This window comes from Sycon ciliatum, chromosome 1 (genome assembly GCF_964019385.1).
Source record: "Sycon ciliatum chromosome 1, ocSycCili1.1, whole genome shotgun sequence".
NCBI lineage: Eukaryota > Metazoa > Porifera > Calcarea > Leucosolenida > Sycettidae > Sycon > Sycon ciliatum.
The window spans coordinates 25,295,675-25,305,674 of record NC_088643.1 but is presented as its reverse complement, the minus strand read 5'-3'; the positions used below and the strand labels follow the sequence as shown (position 1 = coordinate 25,305,674).

The 10,000-nt window shown below is 49.2% G+C and overlaps 1 protein-coding gene across 1 annotated transcript in view; it reads left to right on the top strand.

Annotated features, from left to right (window-relative positions):
* Positions 1-9,533, top strand: part of LOC135819890 (uncharacterized) — a 15,753-nt gene extending 6,220 nt beyond the window's left edge. Inside the window, exon 3 of the mRNA XM_065333194.1 lies at positions 8,811-9,533. Within this exon, the coding sequence (XP_065189266.1) occupies positions 8,811-9,002 (192 nt within the window). The 3' untranslated portion in view covers positions 9,003-9,533. The remainder of the gene's footprint in view (positions 1-8,810) is intronic.
* Positions 9,534-10,000: the final 467 nt, after the last annotated feature.

Below are 10,000 nucleotides of genomic sequence, written 5' to 3'. Positions count from 1 at the left end.
AACTGATGTTTCACAATACCAATGGCGCCAGGAAGGAAGCAGTAGACCGAAAACCTCCTTACAAATATGTTCTTGGCATGTTGTACTGCTGTTTTATATGCAGTCAATATGTAATAGGTGTATGTATGCTACGACCTGAATACTCACTATTTGTATTTCCCGCTCGTTCCCCTTGGCAATGAGCACTCACATAGAAGAGCGCATGCTCCAGTTCTAGTCTAGTCTTGAGTTGTCGTTGTCCTGTTCTCCTTCTGTCTACACTCTTATCAAATACTTCTAATTATCTAATCATATAAAACCCTTGTGTTCCGGTGTGAGGGGGCATCATTAGCCGGGAGCAGCTAACACTGGTGGCAGCGGAAAACGTCCACCACTACATCGCTGGCGAAGTATGTACGCCTTCGGAGATCGCCGACTATGAAGAACCACGAAGGCCCACGCAAGTGAAACCATATCCTCATCCACTCTCTTCGTCAATATTTTCCTTTCTGCATTGTGTTTCTTTCTGCTCGTCGTTTTCTTGTTGCATGCATTGTTTACCATGGTTTACAGTCCATAGGTCAAGCATTGGCGCCAACCTGTCTGGCCAAACATTTTCGGAACATTTTCTGTGTCCGTGTTTTGTGCATACTGGCTGCTATCTAGTGTCTTGTTAGGATTATCTGCTAGCTGGGTAGTAGAGTCTAGCTACACTGTGTCCGTAGAGTAGTTGCCTATTTGGAATTGTCTCTGCCAAATTTAGTTGTTTGCCGCTACGCACGATAGGTTACGTAATAGATTGAGATCGATAGTCGATCGAGTCCACGGGAAATTTTTGCAGATAATATTTTTTTTCGAAAATTCAAAAATACAAAAACAATTTTTTTTTCACAATGGGCCGTTCAGCGAAATCCAAGAGACAAGAAAAGCTAGAGCGTAGCTTCGCTGAAGCTGGCTGTGACATGAGCATTGCTGAAGAGCGCGAGAGTTCGCCGGTACAAGGGTTGTCCCATCGTTTTCGTTTGCCGGACACAGACACACCACATGCACGTCCACTGCCGAAGCCAGTTTTGCTTCCTGAGACATTCGGAAATCAGCCAGGCCAAGATTTCACCACGTACATGAGGCATTTCGTCCACACATGCGAGTTGAGTGGGTACGACGACGACCAAAAGCTACGGCTACTACCTGCTCGCCTTGTTGGTACAGCTCATGAGATGTTCACCGAAATTCTAACTCACACGCCTGACATGAACTTTTCCGACACAGTCGAGGCTCTGCATGTCCGTCTTGAGCCGCCCCAGCAAGCATTGATGCACGAGGCCAGTCTTCGCCAGCGAGTGAAGCTGGCGAGTGAAACTCAGCACGGGTATGCCACGGAACTTCGTCGGCTCGCTCGTCGAGCCTACCCAGGACAACAAGGTGCACTGCTTGATTCAATGCTTTTGCAACTTTTTATTGATGGCCAGGCATCGAAGGATTTGCGCTTGGCGTTGGCGTCACCTCGGCCCACTGATTTGGATGCGGCGGTCCAAAAGGCCATCGAGGTAGGTGCTATTTATGCTCGCGAGCAGGCCCGCACCGTACCTTACCAGTATGCACAGCCCGTATTTGCTGCTGCTCCGGAAGTGAAGCCCCGTCGCACTGCTCATGGTCGTGACCCCTACACAGCAGTCGGTCCACTGAAGTCGGAATCTGAGCGAGACCAGTTGGCTTCGCTTTTGTCGAGATTTGATTCGCGTCTCTCTGCTTTGGAGGCGAAAATGGAGAGCGTGAGTCTGTATCGCCCCACCCGACCCCAGCAAGACCATGTACGTTTTGTTGCTCGTGGTGCTGGTGCTGGTGCGCCTAGTCGTGGTCGTGGCCAGAGTTTTGCGAGGCCTGTCCGTGGAGTGTGCCATGGATGTGGTGAAGAGGGCCACTTCATTGCATCTTGCCCGCACGCAAAAAACTAGGTTGGACTGGTGACACGGGGCCGCCGTCAGTCGTCCGAGTGGAGCCCCTCGAGGAGGTATGTGGTGCGATCTCACCCATTATTGTGCACGTTGATGTTTGTCTTTCGTCTTCGTCTTCGTCTCCTGTTGTTGCTCTTGTTGATTCTGGTTCAAGTGTGTCGTTAGTGCATTCTAAATTGTTGCCTAATTTGACAGAGCGACCTCCTCTAGAGTCTGCTCCGCGGTTGTGTGCAGTCAATGGCGCACAACTTCCTGTCGTTGGATCCATGGATCTGTGTATGTCGCTAGGAAATCTGTCTTTCCAGCACACGGTTGTTGTGTCTCCTGGTATTCACTGTGACATGATTCTTGGTTCCGATTTTTTGTTGCAGCATGGTGGTGTATTAGATATTGCTCGTGGTGTTGTGATGTTTGGCGATGTGTCTGTTCCGTTGCATGTTTCTGGTTCCGGGTGTCCTCCGTCACGTACGCCCTATGATCGTATTGTTCCGCGTAATACTTCCCCCTCATGTAATACTCATACTCCTCATTCTGATGCATGCTCCGACGATGTACCTGTTTCGTCGTATTCTTCTCGTGTTGCTCTTGACGATGAGCTGTCTGTGCCTGCTGGCCATGTTGTGCTCGTACCATGTGTCTATGTGGATGCTTGTTCGGAAACTCTGGATTGTGTTGCTGATCCACTAGAGTCGTTTGTGGATAAGTTTCCTACGTTGTCGGTGACACCTGCACTTGTAACAGTGGGTCCCGATCACTCACACATTGTCATGACAATTGAGAATCACGCTGAGCATAATATTATTATACATAAAAACACCAATATTGCCGAACTGTCTCCTCTCATTATGGATGATGATGATGATGATGAAGATGACGCCGCGGTTTCATCCGTCACCACTGATCGCACACCTGAACTCACAGAACAGCGCAAGGCTACCATTAATGAATACGTTAAATCACAACAAAACCTCTCATCCGAAACCAAAAGCATGCTCACCACACTCCTCATTGATAATCACGACCTATTTATATTGCATGAAGACGACTATGGCTATTGTGACATATTTCCGCATAAAATTGATACAAGCACACATACTCCTATTAAACAAGCAGCTCGGCGCATTCCGTATCACCGTCGCGTTGCTCTGCAGACGTTATTGGATGAGTTACTAGAGAAGGGTATCATCCAAGAGTCTATCAGTCCGTGGGCGTCTCCGATCGTGTTGGTTCCTAAGAAGAACGGTTCCTTACGACTTTGCGTCGACTATCGCAAGTTAAACGGTGTCACAAAGCCGGACGCCTATCCGATTCCACGGGTGGATGACATGCTTGATTCGCTGTCTGGTTGTAAGTGGTTTTCGTCGCTCGATCTCGCGTCTGGGTATTGGCAGATTGCGATGGATCCTGACGACCTAGCGAAGACCGCATTTACAACACCATTGGGCCTGTATGAGTTTACAGTGCTGCCGATGGGGTGCAGGAATGGTCCTGCCACCTTCCAGCGAGTTATGGAAGCTGTTCTTCGTGGGCTGTGTAATGCTGCGGCTCAGCCATTTTGTCGTGTCTTCTTTGACGATGTTTTAAATGCAAGTGAAACATTGTCTGGCCAGGTATTGATTTTGTCGCGAGTGTTTGAGCGTGTGCGTTCAGCAGGCCTGCGTTTTAACTTAGCAAAGTGTTCTTTTTTCCGGTCGGACGTCGCGTTCCTCGGGCACCGCGTGTCGGCAGACGGAATTTCCCCCGATCCGGACAAGGTTTCCGCGATACTTGCGTGGAAGACGCCGAAGTCTGTCACTGCGGTCAGGTCATTCCTTGGTTTCGCGGGATACTACCGTAGATTCATCCGTGGATTTGCGCAGCGGTCTGCCCCGCTGACGGCTCTCACTGGCAAGAATGCGCAATTTGTTTGGTCGAAAGCTTGCGACGCTTCCTTCCGCGCCCTGAAGTCTGCGCTGTCGAGTGCTCCGGTTATGGCATTCCCGGACTTCGGACCAGATGCCGGTCCCTTCCTTCTGGACACAGATGCCTCGAAAGTGTCCATTGGTGGTGTCCTGAGCCAAGTGCAGGACCAGGTGGAACGCCCCATTGCGTTTGGTGGGCGCATAATGTCGAAAGCGGAGCGTAACTATGACGCCAGTGATCGCGAAGCCCTGGCCCTTGTCTTTTTCGCCAACCACTTCCGGCATTATCTGCTTGGTCGCGAATTCACTGCAAGGACAGACAATACCGTGTTAACTGCGTTGCGGGCAACCAAGGAGCCCCGTGGTCGCAAAGCTCGATGGATTGAGGCTTTGGCCGAATTCGAGTTTGCTGTTGTGCACCGCCCTGGTTCTCGACACAGGAATGCCGATGCTATGTCCCGCGTGGTGACCGATGTGCCGTCTCCTCCGCCGAGTCCGCCGCCTCTTGTCCGTGATGTTCCGTTGTCAGCTGCTGATGAAATGCCACTTGCTGCTGATGTTCCTCCGGCTGCCGAGATTCTTCCTCCAGCCATTTTTGTTCGTCCTCCTGGTGCCTCTGCCGCTGGACCGTTGCCGGATTGTTACAAGCCTCAGAGTCTTCTTGCTCCGTATGCTGATCCTGCTCTGTCTGAGTGTTTCACCAGATATGATGCTGCCAGTGGCAAGTTTGTTCGTCCGCCTGAAGCCGTTTCCCGTCCTCCCGAATGTCAACTGCCTGCCTTTACTGCTTCTCGTCCTGACCCGATTACGCTGTCCGATGATGATTTTCCGCCGCTACAGCCGCCGTCGTCTGATCCGGTCCGTACTTCTTCTCCTGTTTCTCGTCGTTCTGGCCGTGTTCGCACTGCACCTGCTCGACTAGCTGACTATGTCCTGGACTGAGTTTATTATTTGGTTTGTTTTCTTTTGTTGTTTCCTAGGTATTTCGTTCATTCCCGTGGACGTGAATTTTAGCTAGGGGGGCACAGTGTAATAGGTGTATGTATGCTACGACCTGAATACTCACTATTTGTATTTCCCGCTCGTTCCCCTTGGCAATGAGCACTCACATAGAAGAGCGCATGCTCCAGTTCTAGTCTAGTCTTGAGTTGTCGTTGTCCTGTTCTCCTTCTGTCTACACTCTTATCAAATACTTCTAATTATCTAATCATATAAAACCCTTGTGTTCCGGTGTGAGGGGGCATCATTAGCCGGGAGCAGCTAACAAATATATCTGTTGCATACTCCAATTGTGGCCTGCGCTACTATTAGAGACGGTGCTCTTATTATTTCAAACAACCCTCACCCCGGGTCATTATTGGAAACCGGGGCATTTACTAGAGAAGAGCACAGTCTCTAATAGTAGCGCGGGCCACAATTGGAGTATGCAACAAATAATATTGACTGCATATAAAACAGCAGTACAACATGCCAAGAACATTTTGTAAGGAGGTTTTCGGTCTTCTGCTTCCTTCCTGGCGCCATTGGTATTGTGAAACATCAGTTTTAACAATATTCCTGAGTTTATGGTAGAGAAAATCAGTCTTGATATGGTCAGTTTATGCCTGCATAGACTGGAGTTGGCTTGATAGTTGACAATTGAAAAATAAGAGCCCAGTCTCCAATAATAGCACAGTTTCTAATAGTAGCGCGGGTAGAGCTGTCACTGAAATAATAAGAACCCCGGGCTCTTATCAGAGAAAATACGGTAATACTCCGCATTGGTTTAAGGGAAAGACGCACACGGGAAAAGCCTGAAGAAAAAGCTGAATATCGCCACCAGGACTCAAGCCAGGGACCCTTACTTATGGCCAACTATGCTCCACCACTAAGCATGTGTAGTGACTACACAGTCACCAGCACACTCAGTCCATTACCACTCGGATGTCTCGTTTAGACAAAGAACCATGAAACTAAAGATGAACAGCAAGATATCCATGCATGCCAGAGAGGCAAGGTGACCAAGCCATTACGGGCACCAAGTAGGCCCAGTTAGGGTAAAGATGAACAGCAAGATATCCATGCATGCCAGAGAGGCAAGGTGACCAAGCCATTACGGGCACCAAGTAGGCCCAGTTAGGGTCACCAGGTCATGCACTCTGGATGTGCGGGTAACCCCATACGGGTAATGTGTATACTAAATAAGGTGAGTGCATAAAGCATCACTACATCTCCCTTCTGAGACAAAAGGCTCATACAAAGTAACCTAAAAGAAGAAAGAGGGGAAGGAGAAGAGAAAGGTAGGTGCAACAAAACAAATAATGTAGGTAGTCGGAATGATACATGTGCAATAGGTTGTCTATGTGCACAGTAGCCGGGATACGTCAGCTGTAGAGAGTCAACACTCTTCGATGAGACGCCGCGCTGGCTGGCCACGATTGTGACGAATTGGTCGATCTGGCTCGGCTGCATTTGGCTGGGCATTACACACAGGGCCATCAGTGTCGACCGGTGGTGCTGATGGTTGCTGGATCAAATGGTGCCGATTCCTTCGAAGCGTTGCTCCCGAAGACCCGATGCGTACACGATACGAGCGGTCACTGAGCTGTTCCAGCACAGTGCCTTCCGCACCAGTGTCAGCTAGCCAAACCTTGTCTCCTGGTTGCAACACAGGGAGGGGGAGTGTTGCATGCCTCCGATCAAAGTCTGCTTTCTGACGGTCTTGTTGAGTTGCTTCTTTCTCAGCGACGGCGGTCAGATCAGGCCATTCCGGTTTTAGCTGCTCTGCAGTGACTGGCAGTGTTGTCCGGAGGCGGCGACCGAATAGAAGCTGAGCTGGTGCGAACCCGTTTGCTAATGGCGTAGCACGGTAAGCGAGGAGTGCGTCTGCTAAGCTGGTATTCTTCTCCAGAAGACCCTTGGCGGTGCGTACAGCTCGTTCCGCTTCGCCGTTAGATTGCGGGTACTGCGGGCTTGACGTTCGGTGTGTGAAACCATACGATGTGGCAAAACTTCGAAATTCGGCACTGCCGAATTGCGGCCCGTTGTCGGAGACCACTGTGTCTGGAATCCCGTGAACGGCAAATAGACTGTGCAAGTGTGCGATGACACGAGCAGATGTGGTGGACGTCATGGGGATTACGTCTAGGTAGCGAGATAGGTAGTCAACGACGACAAGGTACGACTTTCCTCTGTGCTCCATGAGGTCACAGCCAATCGTGCTCCAGGGCAGAGCTGGGCGTGGAACCGGCTTGAGGGGCTCCCGGTGCTGTGTGCGGTGTTTCGTGCAGGTGGGGCACGTGGCAACCATGTTCTCAATCTGCTTGCTGAGGCCAGACCACCAGATGGAATCTTTGGCGCGTGCCTTGCATTTGGACACTCCCAGATGCCCGTCATGCAGGGAAGCGAGAACAGCGGAGCGCATGCTGGGTGGAATGACGATACGTGGGCCATGGTAGACCACTCCGTCCACACACGACAACAACTGACGTTCGTGGTAGTACGACTGTATGTCCTGCTCGAGACCTTTCGCTGAGCTAGGCCATCCGGTGCGGATGTACTGCAGGACACGGTTCAGGACTGGGTCGGCAGCAGTGGCAGAGGCAATCTCCCGGGACTTTCCGGATGACACGATGGATTGAATGGAAGCCGCAACGTTGATCGTAATCTCGGCATCGAGTGACGGTGTCTCCGTGCATGGCTCAGGTGATCGTGACAGAGCATCCGCCACAACGAGGTTCTTCCCTGCAAGCAGCGACCGGTCAACATTCGTACAGTCAAGTAGAGCCACTTTATAACCGAACGTTTTAGTTCCCTTTTCATCAGGAGTAAGTACAGGGAATAATGGAAAATGTCTAATTCAGTAAAATTACAAATTGTTACGAAATTGGCTCTACTTGACTTTGTGGATTGTGCCGATGCTTGAAGTTATTTGCTCTAACGAGGAACACACGCTTTCTGCCTAACTTGATACTTGACTGACTCACAACTGCCATCCAGGGCACACGAGGAGCACGTCGCAATTTCCACTCGGCAAACCTTCAAGAGAACACCACTCCTTGCTCAATACACAGTGTTTCGGGAATTCACCCCTCATCAGCTGAGCTTGAGTAGGCGGGAGGGGGGTTGTCTGGAGAGCACTATGTAAGCGGTGCTTTTCAGGTACAATCTTCCTCAGTCTACTCAAGCTCAACTGATGAGGGGTGAATTTATTACATAACTTTCAGCTCTTCTCCGTAATACAAACTGAATCAAAGGCACACATGAAGGCTTTCTTGTACTGTTGCAGCAGCTCTAGAGATGGCTCAATGACTATGTGCAGCCTGGGTGTAGATCCGCTATTAGAGAGAAGGTTGATGCATGTGCAGTAGAATGCTGATTATCCGAACGCCAACTGTCCGATCAATTATCCGAAATGCCGGTTTGCACTGAATATAGGGGGGACTAAAATCGTTTTTGCTTTCCCCCACCCAATGCACCATTCAAATGGTGCACTGGATGTATGGCAACAGGTTGGCATCAAAATGGGTCCCAAAGCATCAATTAAGAGGAGCTGGAGTGTCTAATTCCTGTAGACAGTAGTGCTGGTGAACAGAATTAGCCGTGAATGATGAAAACATGAGGGGACAATGATATGCATGTTTTAGATTGGTGTGTGGCCGCTCCCTTATCCCAACATACTCCTCATCCCAACCCCCTGGAGACAGCCCCATGCATGGAAGGGTGCAGACAACGGGCCGCGTGACTCTACTGTATATGGTCTATTGCGGATCACCGGTCTATGTGACAGTATTTGCTATCAGTACTGTACATGTATCTGTAGTCGATTTTGCCTGTTGTACAATACAGTATCGAGCAATAACATTGGGTTCTTCAGCTGATATTAAATGATGTGGTGCACCATACATTGCCCGGCCATACATTGCCCATGCATTGCCCATGCATTGCCCATGCATTGCTCATGCCCATGCACTGCACTCTGTTGTTTCTTGCACAGGTTGGTGAAGCGAGGTACAAAGCTCCAGAGGTGCTCGACGGCTCCATCAGCCGCTCGTCGTTTGAAGAGTTCCGTGCCGCTGACGTCTATTCGCTTGCCTTGATCATTTGGGAATTGGCGCATGCCTGCAGCCCTGCCAACGGTATGTCAGTACTGGTAGAAGATGACTACTGCTGCTGCTGCTGCTCATAAGATTATGACCAGGACTCAGGCCCGGCGGAATTGCTAAACTAATTTAATCGCGAATTGGTCCAAATTCAGAAAACGTTAAAGATTTTACACACACAAAAAAAACAGCCATTCTACAGCGCTTCCACAACCCACAATCGTCATGTTTATCACCATCGTGCAGAGTAACGAGTACTATAGTATATAGAGATAAATTTTCACAGCGTGCAAATTTGGAGCTTACAAGAATTGCAGTGGTTCACGTGTAGCGACCTGACGCTTACGTCATACGCATACGTCATACTCGGCAATCATTCTAAGCATGTGCAAGAAAATACACGTTTCTCTCTGGCCTATTTCTTCCTTGTTGCATGGTTGTCCATTGCAGTCGTTGTCGTCGTAGGGCCGACATAAATGTTGATAAAACCCTAAACACGATGAGAAACTTTCGCGATTTTATCTCTCCAGTTGGACCATGTATTATTATTATTGCAAATAACGCTGAGTAATTACACGATGTATAAAAACCAGCATTTTCTTCCGGGAAGGATTCACAAAAACAAACAACACCAGTGCACAATGCAATTGCACATATGGAAAGCTGCTTCCACCCCTTCCACCGGACCATGTATTGCCAGCACTCAATGTGCAGACCTGTTTGCGGTGCTAAATTAATGTTCGCAAATGGGTGATGATCGTGAAAATAACTCGGATACTGAGCCAGTAAATATAATTAATATAGAAGAAATCACATGGAAACGAGTTATGAAGCAACTATTCGCAACTGTAACAAGATAATAAGTGGTCAGAAAGTGCGATAACAGGGCACAAAAATGACAGGCTCCTGAGACATTCAACGACCTGAGACGTAGCTCTAACACACCTCCAGTGCGCAAACCAACAGCCTTTATAATCATACAGCTTGGAAGGTTCAAGACCCACCCAAGTTGGGTGGTGTGTTGCTTTGCTGCTTCGAATTGTAGTTAGATCGCATTGTCATGTTATTAACTGGTCTCGTCATC